At 46.7% G+C, this 22,198-nt stretch overlaps 1 protein-coding gene across 1 annotated transcript in view; it reads right to left on the bottom strand.

Moving 5' to 3' along the window:
* The window catches only part of PEBP4 (phosphatidylethanolamine binding protein 4), a 209,587-nt gene that overhangs the window by 93,791 nt on the left and 93,598 nt on the right, over positions 1-22,198 (bottom strand). The window contains exon 4 of the mRNA XM_028160609.2: positions 1,418-1,516. Coding sequence (XP_028016410.2) covers positions 1,418-1,516 — 99 coding nt within the window. The remainder of the gene's footprint in view (positions 1-1,417; positions 1,517-22,198) is intronic.

The following is a 22,198-nucleotide window of genomic DNA, read 5'->3' as shown; positions in this document are numbered from 1 at the left end:
GTGTGGAGCACCTGAGCATCCTGTGAGGGGCCTGTGGTCACTGGGCAGGGTTGGTTGCCAGGGTAACTCCCCCCTCACGCCCTACTCCAGTGGCAGTGAAAGCTCTTGCCTTGCTCAGGAATGCCAATAGCTAGTTTAGACGGATACCCCTTCCTCTGCCCCATAGCTCTAGAACAGTGGTTCTCAACCTTTCTAATGCCGCGACCCTTTAATACAGTTCCTCATGTTGTGGTGACCCCCAACCATAAAATTATTTTCGTTGCTACTTCATAACTGTAATTTTGCTACTGTTATGAATCGAAATGTAAATATCTGTGCTTTCCAATGGTCTTAGGTGAGAACCTTAGAAAGGTTGAGAACCACTGCTCTAGAAGGAAGAACACAAATTCCTTATATCTGTGGTGTCTTTTATGTTTTCCAAATGCTCGCAGTATGTTCTCACTGGGTCATCATGACAACCCCCTTGTATGATGGAGATGAGACCCCAGAGGGCTTCCGAGTGACTTGCCGGTGGTCATTGAGTTGGGAACCAGCCAAGCCTGAATGCAAACTTTGTCTTTCCCACCATCTTACGGGGTTGATGCCTTTGTGCACTCTATGCAATGGTCTTCGGTGGGCTTTCTAGGCAGAGCTGTGTGAACGCTCGAAGCTAATGTGGATTTGCCCAGAGAGCACTGCCAGGTGCTCATGCACAAAAGGTTCAGTGGTCAAATGAGTTTGGAAAAGAAATGCATATTATATAGTGCATGTTAGGATACCAAAAGCTCTAAAAAGCCCCTCAGTGAGCTTGTCTGTCATTAGAACCTTCCCTCCACCCATCCCCACATAATGCCCATTGACAATCTACCAGATTTAGTTCCTCAGACCTACGCCAGAAAGTGTGAGCCAGGCTCCCTCACGAATATGACAGCAAAGGGACAAAGATGAGGGGAGGCCATTTGTTTCTGCACAAAGAAAGGAAGTGTCTGCCTATCGGGAGGAGGTCCTGCCGGATGCTCCCCACCAATTCTGCCACCTGGACTGCACAGAATCACTCCATGCCCCCGAACCCAGGCCCTGGCAGTGGGGTGCCAGAGCCAATTGTTAAATTTTCAGAAATTCATCAGTAGCTTGAAATTGGCTATGGCGGAAGTATTTGCACTATAGAACTCAGCAAACACTACAAATTGGGGCTCCTCCCCCTGTTATTCTGGCAGCCCATTTGCCTGTGCACCACTGATCCTGGAACATTTTTGAAATCGTTAGAAAACTTGGGAGGGGCTGTGACAGCTTGGTGCTGGGGGGTGACCTGACACAGAAGTCCTTGCTCATCAGAGTCCTCAACCCTCATGAATGAGAACCGAGAACAGCAGAGAATGATAGCAATCGTCCAGCCATAATCCCCAATGAATCAGAAAGTGCCTCTTGGCTGGCTTACTTTGACATCTGTCACCAGCCAATGTCTCCAGAACCGAGCTTGAGGTGAAGCCCTGCTAGGGGCATCTGGATCCACCATCACCAGGATGTAGGTTGCACTCTGTAACACATTCACCAAAAAGAAATGCATCATTATGGCTAGAATAGTGATAGGAAAACTACCCCGTGCAGACCAACCTTTACCTCTATTCTCACCTATAATGGCTGACCCACCCCCATAACTTCCTACCTACGTCATCTTGGTTCTCATGACATTCCTCTTGTGCCTCATGTTTGCGCTCAGAAAAAAGAAGTTCACTAAAAAGATAGCTCAATAAGTTGGATTTCCCTGTATGAAAAGGACTAAATCAAACAAGCATATTTGCTAAGCACCTGGAAATCCCTAGCATCATGCTAGGTGCTGTGGAGGAAACAAAGGAATATAAAATAGGGCTCTGCTCTCAAGAAGCTCACAGTATAGTTGGAGCAACTTATCTATTAATTCAGCAAATATAGGAGATCTTACTCTGGGTCAGGAACTGTACCAATTGCAAGGAATACTTGGACACATCCCTTCAACAAGCATTTACTGAACACCTACTATGTGCCTGCAACTGGTTCTAGGTACTAGGATTTCAAAAAATAACAAGACACTATGGTCCATACTTTCAGGAAGCTTTTATTCTAGGTTAAGATATACATATTTGAAAAAAGAAACAAAAACAACCACACCCAAACAAACAAACAAAACCCGAGGAAATGTTAAGTTTGATTAGTACTATGATTAATAAAATAGGGTAGAGTGAGAGGGAGTAAGCATTCCAAGAAGAGGAAAGAGCTGCTACATAGGCCTTTAGGCAGAAAAAAAGTTAAGGTTGAAGGAACAGAAAGAATGCCATGTGGATGGTGGCAAGCAAGGGTGTATGTGTGTGGACATGGCAGGGTTGGAGAGGTGGATGGAACAAAACAACAACAGAGGGTTTCGTGGGCCTGGATGAGGACAGGGGTTAAGTGCAATGCAGAATCATTGGAAGGTTTTAGTCAGGAGACTAAATCAGGAGAATGATATGCTCTGATTTCCATTTTTAAAAGGTTGTTTTGGTGGCTGTGTGGAGAATAAATGGTCGGCAGGAAGCAAGAGAGGATGCCAGGAGGCCAGTTTGGAGGCTACTGCAATAGTGTAGTGCGGGATGGTGGCATCTTGGACTAGGATGGCAGCAATGGAGATAGAAGCAGGTAGATGGATTAGGGAAGTATTTTCAGGTAGAATCCAAGGGATTTGCTGATGAACTAGATAGTAGAGCAGTGAGGAAGGGGTGGGGAAAGAGAAATCAAGGATGATACCTGGGTTTTTGGCTTGAGCAACTGGGAGAATGGTACTATTTAATGACATAGAGAAGACTTGGAGAGAAGATTGAAAGGGAACATCAAGAGTTCTGTTTTAGACATGTTAAGTTAGAAATGCTTCTTAGAGGACAAGTATATAAGTCATAGTCTGGAGTTTGGGGGAGAGTTCTGGACCGGATATATAAATTTGGGAGTCATTAACACATAGTTGAGCCTAAATCCATATAATCCAATGAAATTATTCATGGAAAGATCAGACATGGAGAAGAAAAGAGATCTTATGACTGAACTCTAACACTGAGAAGAGAAGAGAAGAGAAGAGAAGAGAAGAGAAGAGAAGAGAAGAGAAGAGAAGAGAAGAGAAGGAAAATTGAACAAAGGAGACCAGTGAGATAGGGGGCACACCTGAATAGTAGGTATCATGAAATTTGAGACAGGAAGTCTTTTAAGAAGGAGGAAGTGGTCAGCTGTGTCTAATGCAGCTGAAAGGTAGAGCAAGCTGAGGACATAGTTGTGACAACGTGATTTGATAACTAGAAGACCACTGTTATCTTGGCAAGACCAGTTTCAGTGGAGTAGAAAGGACTGAGGTTTGATTGGAGATGAGATGGGAGATGAGGAATTGGAGATAGTTATTAAAGATGATTTTTGAAAAGTTTTGGTATGAAGAACAGCTGAAACAGAGAGTGGTTCTTATTAGTAGGAAGGAAGAGTCAAGAGACCTTCTTTATTTTTATTCTTGTATTTTAAGAGACAGATGACAGTGAGGCAGGCTTGCAGGCCAATGGAAATGATCCAGTAGAAAGAGAGATATATATGCTAGAGAAGAAAAAGGAGACTATAGCAAGAGCCTAGACTGGGAAGTGGGAGGGGACAGGATACAGAGAAAAAGTGGAGAGCTGGGCCTTTGGTGGGAGCAGAGGATACAGGGAATTAGAAGATGTGGTGGTAGGGAGTGAGGAAATTGTCTTCTGGTTGCTTGTATTTTCTCAGTGACTTAATTGCAAGATCATCAGGGGAAGAGGAATTTTAGGATGTTTGAAGACAGAGAGGAAGGTATAAAATAGTGAGAAATAGCTGGAAAGTGAGAAGCTGAATATACCATAGGTATATAGTAAGGTTACTGGGTAATATTACATGCCCCAGATGGGTGCTTTTTAACTGTTCAATGCAGGCATGGAATAAGTGGTAGTTGGGTTTAACTTGAATAGAAACTTAGACTGGTGAGTATGCTGGAGAGAAGGGTGCACGAGAGTGAGAAGTGAGCAAGATAGATAGAGGAGTCCTGGGCCTCCTCTTGATCTGGAGGGAGAGATAGACATAACTGCAGTCCCATGCAAAGTGCCTGAGTAAAGGAGCATTTATCAGATAGAGCACAGAGGAGGGATCCTAAACCTCTCCACCTCAGGAGTCCAGGAAGGCTTCGTGGAATTGTCTTTTGAACTTGATCTTGAAGGACAAAGTTCAGGAAAAGCACTCTATATGCAAAGGGAAGGGGCTGTGCAAAGCTGACTGGGGGATGGCGAGAGTCTTGGTGTGCTGGAGCATAGCGTGTCTAGAAGGAATGGCAGGTGAAAAGGTGGAAGGGTTATTGGAACTAGATAGCAGAAAGCCCTACCTGTCCTAAGTTGTTTGAAATTTGTTTTGCAACAGAATCCACTGAAATTGTTTGAACAAACAACTGGCATGACTAAATGTGTTTTGGGAAGGCATGTGACAAGGATGAGTAAAAGACTAAAAGTAGAGTGGGGAAAAAGACAACTGGGATGCTCTGGAGATCCTGAGTGCCTGAAAAGTCAAGTAGGAGAGAAAGAGAGAGAGAGAGAGAGAGAGAGAGAGAGAGAGAGAGAGAGAGAGAGGAGAAGAGGGGAGGGGAGAAGAGGGGAGAAGAGAAGAGAGGAGTGGTATTTGTACCATTGAGTCAACAGCATGAAGTGACTGGATAGGGCAGATGTCTAGGATGCTGCTGAGGTTCTACCTTGGGCAACTGGGTGGACGATGGCACTGTGAATAGCAGGAGTAACACATTTGGGAGACAGTGGGTTTGGTGTTAAAACATCCAGGCAGGGATGCACCTTAAATGGAACCATGAGGCTGGGACTCTCTCAAAACCTGGCCTGTGGGTGGTGGGCGTGGGGGTGGATGAGATTGTCAGTGAGAACTTGTAGAGTGAGAACAGAAGAACAACTAGAGTGGAACTTGGGAACTCAGAAGGGAGGACGGAGAGACTGAGGAGGAGAGAGTTAGAGGGAGAACCAGGGAGCACAGTGGCATGGATGCCAAGAGAAAAGGAAGTTCCAGGAAGCAGTGGGGATCGGGTCTGTATAACAGAGCCATCAAGGGATAAGGACCGTTGGTTTGGACAAGTGGGAGAAAGTTTGGCAACTTTCCAAAGATGAGTATTTTAGAGAAAAATGATTGTTGAATATTAAAATCCAAAAAAAGCAGTGAACCACATATTATATACTATAGAAAATTAAATCAGGGAATATGAAGATAAACCCAAGAAAATCTCCAAGAACTCAGAAGAAAAGAATAAAAAGATGAAAATATTAGGAAAATTAGTTATTATTATATTTTTTGCAAATGACATGACTGTCTACATGAGAAATCCACAAGAATTAGCTGAAAACAATTAAACTAATATTCAGTAAAGTGAGTTGTTACAAAATGAACACAAAATGAGTATTTCCTACAGACAATAATAATGGACTGTTAGAAAATATACTTTTAAAATTTTATTTAAATTTTTAATAAAAATATAAAATATCTAGGAATGAACTTGAGGAAAAAATGCAAGACTTACACAGAAAACAAAAACATTACTAAGTGTACATAAAAACAAAACTTGATGAGATGGAGAGAGACATACTATGCTTTTAAACTGAAATAATCATTAGCAAATTATGTCACTAGTTCGTTAATTAATTAGTCAGTTTAACACAATTCCAATCAAAACTCTAAATAGATATTCTGTGAACTACATAGAATGATTCTAAAGTTCAGAATCAATGCAGAAAAAACATTAGCCAAGGCAATATTGAAAAAAACAAAATGGGATAATGTTGACTTTGTAGACATTAAAATATATTATAAACTAAAATAATTACAACCATGTTGTTCTGATTATGGAATAAATAAACAAATGAAGCAAAATAGAAAATCTAGAGAGAAATCAATGTTCTAAATATAGGTATATTTAGGGGTATTTAATATGTTATCAATGGATGATATTTAATATATGATTAAGTTATTTCAGTTCAGTGGGGAAAGGATAGATTATTTTACAAGTACTATTGAGACAATTGGTTCAACACGTGGAATAAATAAACTTCAGTCTCTAACTCTCTCAACCCCCAAAATGTCCAAATTTAAATGTGAAAATTAAAAAAAAAATTAAAAACAGATTCAATAAAATTATAGTAGTCCTATAATGGAATATCACATTAGAGTTAGAGCTTTATATTTTAACTAGAGGCCCAGTGCATGAAATTCATGCACAGGTAGGGTCCCTAGGCTTGGCTGGTGATCAGGGCCAATTTGTGGGGCAACCGGCGGGGTGATCAGGGCCCCCGCTTGCACCCACCTTGGCCTGGCGCCATCTGCTCACCTGCTCTACCATCCTGCCACAGTCCTGCTCTCATCAGGGCCCATCGGGACCGGCAGCGCCTCCACTGCCATCCCCTGCCAGCGCTGCATCCCAACACCCGCCATGTTCTGCACTGCCCCCTGGTGGTAAGTGCACATCTAACTCTCACCCATGGTGACAATTTGCATATTAGCCTTTTATTATATAGGACTAGAAGCCTGGTGCACGAAATTCGTGCACGGCTGGGGGGTTGTCCCTCAGCCCAGCCTGTACCCTCTCCAATCTGGGACATCCCTCTCACAATCCAGGACTGCTGGCTCCCAACTGCTTGCCTGCCTGCCTTCCTGATTGCCCCTAACCGCTTCTGCCTGCCAGCCTGATCACCCCCTAACCATTCCACTGCCAGCCTGGTTGATGCTTAACTGCTCCCCTGCCAGCCCGTTTGCCCCCAACTTCCCTCCTCTGCCAGCCTGGTCACCCCTAACTGCCCTCTCCTGCAGGGTTGATCACCTCCAACTGCCCTCCCTTGCAGGCCTGGTCCCTCTCAACTGCCCTCCCTTGCAGGCCGGGTGCCTCCCAACTGCCCTCTCCTGCTGGCCATCTTGTAGTGGCCATCTTGTGTCCACATGGGGGCAGGATCTTTGACCACATGGGGGCAGCTATATTGCGTGTTGCAGTGATGATCAATCTGTATATTACTCTTTTATTAGATATGGGAAATATTCACAATTATACTAGTAATTGAAATGAGTAAATTTCAGAATAATTTATATAATATAATCTAAAATGTGCAGGAAAACTTTATATATTTAACTATATATATACTTATAAATATATTTGCAATGCATAGTATACACCAAACTGTTAACAGTAAATGGCATGAAGGAAAAGACTGATAAATTTAACTAGATATAATTTTGAAACTTTTCTATGACAAATAAAACAAAATAAAATTCAAAGATAATAAGCTGGAAGAAAGTATTTACAAGACCTATGAAAAAGGATTAATATCCTTACTATATAAAGTAGCTTTTAGGTCAATAAGAAAATGAGTAATGGCGGGGGGTTAGGGGGAGGGGGAGGGCTGGGAAAAAGGGGGACATATGTAATACTTTCAACAATAAAGATTCAAGTATCTTAGAACAAAAATAAATTAATTAAAAAGAAAAAGAAAAAAAGTAATAACCCAATGGAAAAATAGCAAATGACATGGATAGACAATTCATAAAATAAGAAATGCAAATGATCAATAAAAGCACAAACGTTTGATTTCAAAGATATGCAAATTATAAAATAAAATCTCATTTTTGCCTATAAAATTGACATACATGTTTCTTTATGTTGATCCCCAGAGTTTGTAAGGTACATAGAAACAATGGGTAGGTTACAAAATCTCACGGAACCCTCTCTGCACCTCAGCAGTGCCCGGGCAGAGGGCCTTTTCTGACGTGCAGGTGAACTCTACAGAGGCTCCGAGACCTCCCCACACCTTGCTGTGAGAGGAGTCTGTGCGTAGCTTTCTTTCCCAGAGGGAAGGAGTGAAAGTATTCTTTGGACAGATGTGACAGGATGCCTGCGGAGAGTCTCAAGTCCTAGAAGTACTGAGAAGGTGGGACCTGTATTAATCGTGTATTTTGTTTTCTGATGCTTTGACATAGGGCCTTGCTGACCCTGGAGAGGCTGCCCGTTTCTAGAGACAGCAAATGCTCCCCTGAGAGCAGGCTCTTCAAATGCAAACCCACCAGTCCACACCCTACACCCTGCATCACCTCTATGATCCGGCTGAGCCACTATCTCCCTGACATAATGATCCCAGGGCCAGGAGCCTGACAACTAGGGGCAGCCCCTCTGCCCCAGAGTCCACCAGAATTATTCAAACCAGTCAATCCTAGACTTACCTATCCTGCTAATCCTGCCTCACCCATTGCTTCCCACAAAAATCACGATAAAGACTCTCACCCATGCTTTCCCCTCGTGACCGACCCTGGTGCTTCCCGTTGTGACCCTGTGTGGCTGCCATGACTCCTGTTTCTGGGGACCTGTGAGTTACAGGTCCTTCTTCCTTCATGGCCACCATGTCCATCTGTGTGTCTTACCTTTTCCAATTAAAACAACCCCACGTGCATTTTAGAACCTCCTTGTGACTCAGATATTTCATCCAGCTCACTTGGAGACCACAGGAAAATTGAGTGTCTGGCTTTGTATTTCTCTAGTTTCTGATATGATTATGTATGTGGTTTGTTGACTACAGCACTCACATATCCTTGAATGAGAAATTGAGCTGGCTTGATAAGGTTAAGGTTCATGGTCAAGTTGAGTGGAGAGCCAATCTCTTCCAGGCAGTAGTTCTTATTCCTGTCTCAATATTAGAAGCACCAGGGGAGATTTTCAAAGCTACCAAAACTGGACCCTTGACTTAAGGGATCTGAAGTGGGGCCCAGGCATTGGTGTCAATCTGGAACTTTCCCCAGGTGACACTAATGTAGAGTTACAGGTGAGATCTACAGTCCTAAAGTCTGGTTCCTGAAAGTCCCCAACCAAATCCACTACTACTGACTGAAACCCAGGTTTCTCCTCCTGCTTAGTGCACTCTTGGGGAAGACCAGGTGCCCTCTACATAAAGGGGACAGGCTTCCATGACCTCAGCTGGGGTCCCTTGTGCCTGGGCTCTGAAGATTAAGGGCCTTGGGCACCGAATCGAGAAGCTGAAGTCACCCTCCGCTCCCACTATTCATTATGATGTTGGTTGGCATACAAATTTAGCCTATGGTGGGTTGGTTGTGTTTGAACCTCCCCCACAAAGTTCTGCATGGGAAATCTAGTTAAGAGCCTTCTTCCTGGGGGAGGTTGAGTGTAACAGCTGCTCCTCACCAGGGCTGATGGTCCCACCAGGATGCAGTCGGTGGTGCCCCTTGAGCCTAAAGCCTTTCCTTTCCGAGGACAGACTCACATTTCAGGCTGGCATCCAGGAGGCCATCCTCTCTCTCCATAGCTGCTGACAAAGACACTTCCTGGGCTGTGTGGACAGAGGCACGTTGACCCGGGAGCTGGGGCTCATGTCACGCTTTGGCACATTTGGGCAGAGGTGTTGTGTAGTCACTGTGGATCCGCTACCCTTCCTCCTTGCCTTCCTCTACTATAGAGGCTGGAAAGCTGCAGTACTGGATCTCCCAGCCTTCCTTGCACCGAGGGGAGGCCACGTTCTGGCCTAGAAGATGTAGGAGAAAGTCCCCAGGAAGGGATCTCCTCCTGAACAAAGGACAAAGACTCTCTAGGAGAAAACTGTTGTTGCCTTTTGTCCCTTCACCCATTCCTTTCTTCCTGTCTGGAATATGGATGTGATCTTGGGTGTGCAGCAGCCATCCTGTGACCAAGAGGGGACAATCCTAAGGTTGGAGGCCTATGTATTAAGGATGGTAAAAAAGAAAGATGGAAAGAACCCGGGTCTTGGAGCAGCTGAATCCACCCAGGATTGCCAGCCCCTAGACTTGCTGTTGCATGAAACAAATAAAGCCCTCAAGTCCCTGTGGTAGGGACTTTTCTTCCTCGCACCCAAACACATTCCTACTTGATGCATACTTCAGTTTTCTGTGCTGGTTTTGGCAAGTGAGTGCCAGAGGCTGCTCTTCAGAAAGGCACCCGATGTCGTGGAAAGATGACAAGTACAAGACAGAGGGCCTGGATCCTGGCCTGAATGGTTCCTGAATAGGCTGAGCGTTTGGGGCGAGGCTATTCACTCTCACCAAGGGGCGGTTTACTGTCTGCAAAATGGCAATAATTTATGTCTCATACAACAGGGTTATTCTAAAAAGAAAATGAGTTAAAAGTGTGGGAGTATTTTTTCAGACTGTGAAGCAATGTCCACGGGTCAAGTTTTGCTACTGTGAACAAATGGCCTCTGTGTTGGTTCCTGGAATAGCAGTTACCTTAATGGCCAGCAGACTTGCTCCAGAAGGCCTGTCTCCAGTGCCTGGAGCTCGAGAGACGGAGCTCCTCGCATCCCCAGTGCAGGCTGGGGACAATGGAGCACACAGAGACAGTGGGCCGGGCGACTAAGCTTGCCTGGGAGTGGGACAGATCACAGAATCCTGGATCAGTGGAGGAAATCGGGGCCACATTTCCTTTACTGCAAACCTAGTCAGCAACCACCCAGCATGGACATGGCACTCCCAGCAAGGGGTGTCCCCCATTCCCTGTGAATGCGACTCATTCAAGTCCAGCTAGGCCACATCTCATGGGGTCAAACACCGCCCCTTGAAGCTCACACTTGTTCCTGTTTTTCTTTGAGAACTGCCTAGAGCAAGTGCTGCCTTCCTGGCACATGATAGCCTCTCACGCATTGGAAGGCAGTCCTCACCTTTTGTTCAGCCTGAAGATCCCCATTTCTTCAATGAGTTCAGCTCCCCGGCCCAACATCCTACACTCAGTCTGTGCAAAGATGCATGGTTCACAAACCAACAGCAGATCCGTAAACAACAGTACAGTGTGACATGCTGGGGAGACCTACATAAGGGGCTATGGGGACACAGGGGAGGGACAAAACACTCCCGGGCAGAGTGTGAGTGGCAGTGGGGGCACTTCTATCTAGAGAAGGTCGGCATAAGAATAAAATATGATTCAGCAGGGGCCAGATGTTGTGGTCAGAGGTGGCAGGTGATATGGGTCTGAGTCAGTGAAGGCCATAATTTGATGTGGACAAGAGTCACATTACTGGAAACAAGGGGTCACTATAGGAAAAAAATCCCCTAAATAGAGGTTATTATTCTGAGTCTACAGATGGAAAAAGGGAGGCTCAGAAGGATCAGAGAATCTGTCTGGGGCCATATACCTTAGTGATGTGAATCCTGTCTAGTTACTGTGCAGCCTTGGGCAAGTTGCCTAAGCTCTCTGAGCCTCAGGATCACTGTATAAAATAGAGATTATAACCATCATCATGCTTTTCTCCTAGAGTGTTATGCACATTGAGTTCATAAATGGCTCAGAATAGCACCCAGCACGTACTAAGTGGTCAATAAATGCCAGTCATTGTGAGCAAGTGAAAGGCTTCTCGGGGACTTAAAACCATGTCTCTTGTCTCCCAATTCCTCCCTCTTCTCCCTGCAGAGAAGGGCAGGCACAGGTCAGGAGGTAGAGGGACAGAATTGGGCTTGACTCTTATTCACAACACTATGGTTTTTGTTTGCGCGTTGCCAGTTCCTCCACACCTAGGTCTCTTGGGCACTCGTGTAATTTAAAACATACATACTGCAAGGATGAACTTATTGGCAACATGTGCCAGCATCTCTGAATCAAATGCCTTATGCCACTGCGCTGCCCAGTCCTCTGGGGATGACGGTCGCTCCGTAGCATCTGCCCACTCAAGATGTCTGGGGGAAGGAATGCTATCGCCTGGCTCAGCGGTTCTGGCTGCATGCCAAGGAGACTGGAGCAGTGAGTGGTGAGTTCAAATCCTGCCAAGTTCACAGTATTCTACCCCCTCCCCAGAGCCTGCACTCTGTCCCTCTGGCCCACTGCAACTTTCCTGGCTTTAATAAAGCTGAGGGACGTATTTAAATCTCAAAGCCTCATACACAGCCAAGCAGGCAGTAGAAATGCATGCATGTCAGGTGAGGAATGTTTTATTATTCATTCTGCCTAGGAGGGAGGAGAAAAAGGAAACTAAAGAAAGGGAAAGGGAAAGGGGAGCGTATAAGAAACATTGGGTGTGGATCCTTTCTTTAATTCGTTATCAGATGAATAATTCTACCTCCAAAAGCTACACTCACGTCCACCCCACTCACCAGTTCCTCCTCTGACTTACCTGTTTCTAGGAATGGCACTACCATTTTGTCACCCATATTCAAAATATGAATCATCTGTTGACTCTTCCCTCTCCAATCAAGATCGATTCTTTCTGGAGCCTATTCTCACCGTTCTCATTCTCTCTGACCCCTTGGGTGAGGTCTGAACTAGCTCTTGTCTCTCTCTACTATTTCAACAGCCTCCCAACCGGCCCATGACCTGTCTACCTCCCTTTCTACTCATTTGCGCTGGCTTCTATTAGAGTAATCCAGGGTGTCTTGGTAAGCAAGTTCTTTAGAAAACAAAGAAATAAAGAAACAAACATGCCCCCGGATCTGCAGTGCTAGCTCGTTTTCATGAGTAAATATTCACACCATGGCCCATCCACGCTACCCACATGAGGTCACAGAATTAGCTCTTGCAAGCACACAGCGGCCAATCTCACCTTTCTGAGGAACAGCTCTCCACAGACTTTTGACTTAACTATAAACTCTGTGACCTGGCATTGGAGGCCTTCTGTAGCTTGCTTTCAATCAGCCCGCCAGCTGATCCCACAGACACCTCACGCATGCCCACACAGACTGGGACGATTCTGACCTCAAGTGTGATTCTGCTTCCCCACCTCTGTGCCCACCAGAAAGTCCATCCCATTCTTCAAGACACAGCTCAAATGCCACCCACCTCTCCATGAGGACGACTTCCAAGCCCCTTGGACAAGACACGCTGTCCTTGCCATTGGAACCTTCGCTGGGCACTTACCATGCTCTGCTCTGCGCCCGGTTCCATGTGGGCCTCTCTTGCTCCCTCTTATTAGACTGTCATTTTCTTGAAGGTAGGGACAATTATTTCTTTGTTGTTCCTAAAGGGCCTGGCATATTTTCTCGCACACAGTAGGCGCTTAAGAAATACTTGTTGAAATAAATGTACCCATTTCCTCTGTCAAGATAAGACATTGTTTTCTTTTCGTGTTCTGGAAGGGGGAAGAAATTTTTGGTCCCAGAGCTGGGCAAGCCCTTTGTATTGCTGCTCCTGACTGACTGACGGTACAACACTCAGCACAGAGACTTGCCTTTGTCCTGCTGGACCTCGGCCTCGGGGAGCCGAAGCCTCTGGCTCCTGAGCCAGGCCTCTCACTCACCCACTGCCTCCCAGGAAGTCAAGGTCAGCCCAGCCAGACCTAATGTTTCCTCCCCAGAGTATGGCTATGAAGTGCTGGTTGGATTGGCTCCCTGCTAGGGCCCGTGTTTGCCTAGAAGCTGGGTCTGGGCCTCAGCCAGCCCAGGAGGCCTTGGCATTTGAACCAGAGCTAGGGCAATTCTGCTAGGCCTGGCGCTGAGCTGTGGCTCGGCTTCCTCTGCTCTCGGCCTGAGCCACCGCAGTCGCCAAGGCCCCTAGTGTGAAGGAATTTGAGTTCTAACTTTAGGTGGCTACGTGGCTGATGGCTGTGTTTGTGAATATCTCATTCCTACTTTGGTTGCCCAGCTGGTGGGAACAGAACGGGTAGTCATGGGACTGTCATCGTGTGCTGTCCAGGTTAACATGTAGCATTTCTATTACTATTAACAGACTTTCTGCTCCTCACTCCATCTGTTCTCTGAAATAATTGCAGTTGTACAGACCATGCCTTTGCTACAGGCAAGCTCTGGGGAAGAGGATAGTGCTTTTATGAGGAAAAAAAAAAACGTGTTAAAAAATAACAGCAAACATGAGAAGAGAGTGGGAATGGAGCTAACAGCAGGTTTCCAATTTCTTTCGGATTCAGGCCTGCAAAGGTGGTGTTTTCACACTTGTTTGGGGTGACCAAGCCCAGCCAGATGGGGGTGAGTGGCTAGGCTGGTGGCTCAGCCTTTTGGAGCTGGTGCTGGTCACCAGGGGATTTGGCCCCAGTTCAGGTGGGTGGAGCCACGGTCACGCTACCCAATAAGGAGATGCTGAGCAGAATGGGGCTGTTAGGCAGAGACAGAAGCATTTTAGATGGCATGGCATGTCCTGCTTGAAGAAGCGAGAGGCTATCAAGGCCTGGAGGAAATGCTGGGGAACCCAGAAGGGCTGGTGGGAAGGTGAAGGTTTAAGCTAAATGACTGGGCCTCCGATTCTTCTCACACAAGATGGGAGGAGATCATCTAATGACCTCCTGCCCCGAAGGGCTGTTAGGAGAAAGAACGGGTTACTACACAATATTAAGGGTTCATCTGATAGAGGGTTAAGAGAACTACAAAGAACAATTAAGACTTGGTGTGTGAGATATCATAACTATTAAAAGCATAAAACCAATACTTGTGGATTTGAGGCACTCTGATTTGTAAGCGTTGTGTGTGTGGGTTTCTGTTTTTTTCTGGGGTGCTAAACAAGGCATAAGTGGGTACAATGACCTGGTGTGTCTTTGTTCTGGGGCCTTTCTTCCCACCGCCCTGCTCGTCCATAAGAGGGGCCCGACTCTGTGACACATCTCATCCTGTGAAGCTGGAAATGGTGGTCTTCCCCTCTTGCCCAACCCCCACGGGAATGCTCAAGGAGGAAGGCACTGTTGAGCTTTCCTAGGGGTACATTATATGGGGAAAGAAAAAAAAAAAAAGAATCAAGAGAATACAACCATGTGATTTCTAAGTCTTCTTGAAATTTCAAGGAAATATTTTCATTTGAGAGAAACCCACTGAATGTGACTGGTCAGCTGCAAACAAGATATTTGTTAGGGAAAAATTTGTGTGTGTGTGTGTGTGTGTGTGTGTGTGTGTGTGTGTGTGTGTGTATTCAATACTATTCTCCAAACCCATAAAATGATTTTTTTTTTTTAAATTTCTGGAAAAGCTCAGGTGGAGAATCTGATGATGGTCACAGTGCAAATCTTTCCAGGTATTGGATAGATTTAACGTATCTTTCCCACTTCCAATCACCCTCAAAACGAACAGGACATTCTAGATATACTTTACAACTAGTTTTAGTGAGTCCCAGAGATTGGCAGGCCTGTATTTAAGAATTTTTACCAAAATACATAGGTTTGAATGAATACACTATTGGCAGCCCCCCCCCCATGTGATTCTTTAAATATAAAAGAATATTAATAAATTGGGAATGGGAGGTTTTTTTAAAAAAATCTTTATTGTTGAAATTATTATCTATATCCACCCCCCCTCCCCAACTGACCTCTTCTAGACTGCCCCTCCCCCTTCCCCCGGGCTTTCACCACCCTATTATTTGTGCCCATGGGTTATGCATATATGCATACAAGTTCTTTAATTGATCTCTTCCAACCCTCCCCCATCTTCCCTCTGTGATTCCACAGTCTATTCCATGCTTCTATGTCTCTGGATCGATTTTTGTGGGAAGGGGAGGGTTTTGAGCTACCCCTACCTATGGATACATTTCTAGAGTTATGTTGGGACATCTACATCTTTTGGCCAAAGACTTGATTGGAAAGAATGTGAATTAGTTCCTTGAGAGAATGCCTGTGTTAAAGACTTGTTGTTACATTATATTAGTTTTTGGTATACTTGCTTCTATCACCAGGCCTGGGACCTCTACATACATGAGATAGATGTGTGTGCTGAATGCATGAATAAAATATTTCATTAACTGTACTAACAGCCAAGGAGTTTACCACTAAATAAATGCCTTTCCGTATAAAGTGAACCCTGGATGTACGAATTGATGTACTCCTCAAGTAAAGATTATCAAACAAATAACAGCTACCATTAGTTGAGCCCTATTGTATTAGATTTCAACCATTTCATATATTTTACTTCATTTAATTCCATAGCCAACATAGAGATCACCACTATTATTTCCACTTTAAAGATGAGAAAACTGAGGCTTAGGAAGATTGAGTAACCTGTCCAAGGGCACATGGTTAGTAAGTGGCAAAGGGAAAAATCAAGCCCAGTTCTGTGTGATTCTGAGCCAGGGCTCTCCAGCACTCGCTCTGCCGCCCTCTGAGAGAGAGGAAGTGGGACTTCCGTAAGTGCCGTTATGCCTCCTTAATTGGTTACAGTTCTTTGAGGAGGTAAATAAATGAGTGGGAAATGAAATTGCATTCAGTCTTCCAAAGGCTTTTGACAAGGTGGCTTTCAAAATTAGAACTTTTGGTGCCAAATATTTTGTGATTGACAAGGAAGTGCTTAGAGACAGCAATAAGCAAAGCCACAGAAGGACCTCTTTCTCTGTTCACCTCTAGATTAAAGTGCTTGGGGCTCCATTTTAGACTTTTTATTCTACAAAGATTGCGATGAAACCCCAGATAATCAGCTGATGGGGGAATCCTTTCTTGGATAGAAAGGCTCCTACTTCCCCCCACTCTGTGGGGAGAAATCCAAGCTGGCCCTGAGAGATTGTGTGAGAGCACGGTGGGGGGGGGGGTGGGGGGAGGGCGTGGGGAGGGCAGGTGGCCTCCTGGCAGGCCTGTGCTTTGGCTGGGCCTTGGCAGACAGAATCCTGGGTAATTTGGGAAGACAACTCAGACAAGTATATCACAGTTGCTACACAGTTGGAGGCACTGTCCTCAGTTTCCAGTGCTGCCGAAAGGGGCCACTAAAATGGTCAAATAGGAGGAATGGGAGGGAGAGAGGGAGCAGCCAGTGAAGGATGGGAGAAGGAGATAAGGAATGAGCAAAGTCTTTCAAATCACTAAGAGTACAAATGTTCAAACACAGTCTTGGTCTTCAAATTCTGGGAGGCAGAACTGCAGGGAACTCCTGGCACTTGAAAAGGAAGCATTTAGTACAGAAAAAGGAACAGCTAACGTACACAGTGGGTGGTAAGCTCATCTACTTCATTACCCAAGAGGTGAGACAGGTTGAAAATACAAATTGCTCTCTGAAAGGTTAGGAGAAACCTAGGGGATATGGATGCACAGTGGCTGCTTGGGTAAATTGTGACTTTCAGGAGGTGATCCTTAAGGGCTGATGGCAGAGCAGAGAATTGGGGCCATTATAAGTCTCTGAGGGAAAAAATAATTAAATGAAAGTCTCTGGGTGTGGTGGCCAGAGGCAGCCATCATAACTGGACAGACTGTGGTTCATTTTGACCCCTGGTGCCGATTCTGAAGCTCTTCTTGGGCTGAAAGAGGTAAGAGCTATTATGCATATACACTGAGTGGCCAGATTATTATGATCTCTGAACGCATAATAATCTGGCCACTCAGTGTATATCCTATATAATAAAAGGCTAATATGCAAATTGTCCCCTCGACCAGGAGTTCGACCAGCAGGCAGGCCGGCCAACCGCCCATGTCCCCTCCCCCTGGCCAGGCTGGCTGGACCCCACCCGTGCGCGAATTCATGCACCGGGCCTCTAACTATATATATATATATATATATATATATGCATTCAGAGATCATAATAATCTGGCCACTCAGTGTAGTCTGAGTAGAGTAAATATGGTTTACAAAAAAGTAATGCCTGGTTCCTACAGTTATGTATGAGCCCTGCCTCCTGGGGATCAACATGAAGAGCCTTAAAAAATCTGTGGGTTGAGCATGTGGATGGAGCTTTGGAAAGCTATTATGATAAAACAGAAGAAGCATGTCTCTGTTGCCAGGACAGGATCCCCGTAGCCCTACTGAGCCATAGGGAGGTGCAGGGCCATACCTACTGCCATTAGGAGCAAGGCTGGCTTCATGGGCCCGAGGCCTGTGTAGCCCTGAGAAGAGCAGGGCTTGGTTTATTGCTGTTGTTTCCATCTTGAAATTCTCAATCATGTTTCAACTAGGGGTCCTGCATTTTCATTTTGCACTGGGCCCACGAATTATGTAGCCAGTCCCTGTTAGGAGCTACTCCATTGGCATAAAATGGTGGTGGTGGTGGTGGGGTGTTGAAAGAAGGCTAAAGAAGAAGGCCAATTGAGGCAGCTGGACCCAAATGATACCAGGAAGTGGAACACATGTAGAATGGACAGTTTCCTAGGCAACTAGTTGTTCTATCTAAGTGTCACACAAATGCTTTGCTATAAACATTTCTTAATGGCAGGGAATAAAACAAGAGAAATCAGGCCCAGGGGAACCTGGGGCACATATGAGGGTGCTCAATAACCTGTTGCATGACCAACCCATTAACAGAACCATACAGAATAGAGGAAAATGTAGATCTTAATGGGCCTGGTCTCCAGTGCATGTTTTGGGGTTGACTGGCACCTTTTCCTTTTCCTGGCCTCTCCCCAAAACATACTAGCACATATTATTCAGAGACATTCTTAAGTAATGAGTTTAGCTTATGAGAAGGGCCACTCCTGAGTTCTCTGGGAAGCTTGAAGAGCCTGGATTCTGAATCAGGGGGAAGGATGATATTATTGAATGAAAGAAAGACACACTCGTAGGAGCCCTAGGCCAGGCTGTGCCTCTCCACTCCTCTCATCTATCCTGTTGCCACATCAAAGTGACTTTTCTAATAATCACTTCACTCTCGGGGGCCTTGGCTTCTCCATCTTCAGAGCAAGTTATCTCAAAGCCCCCTCAGAAAGTACATAGGTGCTGATTCTTGGCAGAAATGTGGTTGAGAAAGAAAAAAAATAAGAAATCATTAGCTTTCAGTGCTCATATTGTCCCAGGAATCATTAGAGAAGAAAAACCAAGAGGAGGCCCTAGAAACTCTCCACAGACATTTATACATCTAGAGACTCGCATTTTTCAGCTGAGAGGAAAGGAAGTTGCTGCAAATTATGATGAAGTCACGCCATAAGGAAATCCCAAACCACGAGGCTTTGCCTGGTTAGAAAATTTCAAGTATTCCAACAAGGTTTTGCATGCTTCCTTCCTACATTTTCACTTAATTTTTCTACTTGTTATTTTATTTTCCATTTAGAAAATTAGCACTGATTGGGATAATGGAGTCTCTGGGTGGAGGGGGGAAGGGGGGAGAGAGAGAGAGAGAGAGAGAGAGAGAGAGAGAGAGAGAGAGAAATCCTTTCTAGCTGAGGGGATTTTAGAGGTGGGTCCCTAACCCACTCACAGGATAGCCACCTTATCTTCCTTAGTTGATTGGACCATGGTAGGCACTTGCCCTGGGGCAGGCAATCCATAAACCAAACAGTGTATGCCCTGGCACAAGAAAAGCTGGCTTGGACCCATCCTATTCTGTTCTCAGTCCTTTGAACCAGATCCATTAGCAGGGGGTGGTAAAGGCAAGGTCACTCAAAAGCATAAGTGGGTGAGACTCCTGAGGATTGAGTGGAGCAGAGTTTGCCACCCCAAAATATGATGTTTTAGAATATGAATTATTTGAAGTTGGTTATTTTAAGAAACAAAGACCCTCACTCTGTGGTCTATTGTGTAAAATGCTTTGCCATCCTTAAGACTGAGGATCCATCCTAAATACAATGGTTATTCCACCAGATTCCCCTTAATCCTAAAAGACTTTAGAGGGCTGCACCAGAATAGGGGATATTATTATAGATAACTACTAGTGGCCCAGTGCATGAAATTTGTGCATGGGGGTGGGGGGTGTTCCTCAGCCCGGCCTGCACCCTCTCCAATCTGGGACCCCTTGAAGGATGTCCTACTGCCGGTTTACAGGGATCGGGCCTAAACCGGCAGTCAGACATCCCTCTCACAGTCCAGGACTGCTGGCTCCAGCCACTCACCTGCCTGCCTGATTGCCCCTAACCACTCTGCCTGCCAGCCTGCTCGCCCCTAACTGCCCCCACCACTGGCCTGCTAGCCCCCAAATGCCCCCCCACCAGCCAGATCACCCCCAACTGCCCCCCCCCGCCATGCCAGCCTGCTCACCCCCAACTTCCCCCCCTGCTGGCCTGCTTGCCCCCACCTTCCCTCCCCACTGGCCTGCTCACCCCCAACTGCCCCCCTGCTGGCCTGCTCACTCCAAACTGCCACCCTCCCCGCTGTCCTAATCACCTCCAACTGACCCCCACTGACAGCCTGCTCACCCCCAACTGGCCCCCCTGCCGGTCTGCTTACCCCCAATGGCCCCTGCCATCCCATCCTGGCCTGATCACCCCCCGGCGACCCAAGGTCCCAGCCCCTCCTTTTTTTCTTTTTTTTTTTCAGCACCTCCTTGAGTGGAGGCCAGGGCCAGCTAGAAGCAAGTATCTAGGATTTATTTATCTTCTATAATTAAAACTTTGTAGCCTTGAGTGGAGGCCAGGGCCGGCCAGGGTGGGAAGCTTGGCTTCCTCCAACCCCGGGGGCAACCCTAGCCTCCTGCTTGCTCCAGCTCCGTGGCCGGCCGCCATCTTGGTTGGGTTAATTTGGTTGGGTTAAATATGAACTAGGTGATAGCAGGGAGGAACTTAAAAAGGCCCATTTGGTCAAAGTTCTCTCTGTGTTCCATTGTTAAAGATGGTCCCATGACATTTGTTTACCAAACATTTGCTTCTTCATCTCTGTGTGATGAATTGCCTTCCTGCCCTTTGAAGCCCAAACCATGAGCCCCCTTTCTTGAAGCTCTAGCATATAAGCGTCAACTGCCACATTTGTTCTGGAGCCCCACATTCGTATGGAACTCCTGTATGTCCCTATGGGATTAAATTTGATTATTTTTCTCCTATTAATCTGTCTTATGTCATTTTAATTCTTTTACCAACCAGAAGAACTAAGAGAGGAAAAGAGAAGTTTTCTCCTCCCCCACAGGAGCCAGAATGACCAGAGTCCAAGGGTGAGGGGAGGGGTGCAGAGGGAATTCTGTTCCCAGGACCACCTGGGGCCTGCTAGCCTTCTACGCCCTGTCTGGTCCTCACAAATCCCCCACATAAGCCTTCTTTTTCTTGAAGGGAGAGCAGGTTCCTCAGTGGAAAGGACGTGACCTGATGGAAGGCTTTCTAAGAGTCAGCGTTGAGCAGACATGGAATGGGTTGCTTGGGAGTGGGGGGTGGGATGGAGGTGGGGGAAAGAGTAAGCTCACCACTACAAGTAGGAAACTGTAGGCTCTCTCCCATTCTGCCACCCTGTGAGTCTACGTTATTGAAAGGATGGCCCATTCTGTACCTGGCTCTATGGTCTATTGGGGGAAATGCTTTGCCATCCTTAAGGTTGAGGGTCCATCCTAAATATCACAGTTACTAGAGGCCCGGTGCATGAAATTCATGCCTGGGGGGGGGGGGTGAGGGTTGTCCCTCAGCCCAGCCTGCACCCTCTCCAATCTGGGACTGCTGGCTCCCAACTGCTCACCTGCCTGCCTTCCTGATTGCCCCTAACCACTCCCCTGCCAGCCTGATTGATGCCTAACTGCTCCCCTGCCAGCCTGATTGGCCCTAACTGCCCTCCCCTGCAGGCCTCGTCACCCCTAACTGCCCTCCCCTGCAGGCCTGGTCACCCCTAACTGCCCTCCCCTGCCAGCTTCATTGCCCCTAACTGCTCTCCCCTGCTGGTCTGGTCCCCCCCCCCCAACTGCCCTCCCCTGCAGGCCTGGTCACCCCTAACTGCCCTCCCCTGCAGGCCTGGTGCCCCCCAACTGCCCTCCCCTGCAGGCCTGGTCCCCCCCAACTGCTCTCCCCTGCAGGCCTGGGTCCCCCCCAGCTGCCCTTTCCTGCAGGCCCGGTCATCCCCAACTTCCCTCCTCTGCCGGCCTGGTCACTCCTAACTGCCCTCCCCTGTAGGCTTGATCATCCCCAACTTCCCTCCCTTGCAGGCCTGGTCCCCCCAACTGCTCTCCCCTGCAGGCCTGGGTCCCCCCCAACTGCCTTTCCCTGCAGGCCCAGTTGCCCCCAACTTCCCTCCTCCACCGACCTGGTCACCCCTAACTGCCCTCCCCTGCAGGCTTGATTGCCCCCAACTGCCCTCCCTTGCTGGCCTGGTCCCTCCCAACTGCCCTCCTGTGCTGGCCATCTTGTGGCAGCCATCTTGTGTCCACATGGGGGCAGCTATCTTTGACCACATGGGGGCAGCCATCTTGTGTGTTGGAGTGACAGTCAATTTGCATATTACTCTTTTTTTTATTAGATAGGATAGAGGCCTGGTGCACAGGTGGGGGCTGGCTGGTTTGCCCTGAAGTGTGTCCAGGATCAGGGTGGGGGTTCCCTTGGGGTGTGGGGTGGCCTGGGCGAGGGGCCTGTGGTGGTTTGCAGGCCAGCCACGTCCCCTGGCGACCCAAGCGGAGGCCAGGGCCTGCTGGAAGTATCTGGGATTTATTTATCTTCTATAA

This window comes from Eptesicus fuscus, chromosome 6 (assembly GCF_027574615.1).
Source record: "Eptesicus fuscus isolate TK198812 chromosome 6, DD_ASM_mEF_20220401, whole genome shotgun sequence".
Taxonomy (NCBI): domain Eukaryota; kingdom Metazoa; phylum Chordata; class Mammalia; order Chiroptera; family Vespertilionidae; genus Eptesicus; species Eptesicus fuscus.
The sequence above is the reverse complement of the archived record's forward strand: the minus strand, read 5'-3'. Positions and strand labels throughout refer to the sequence as shown.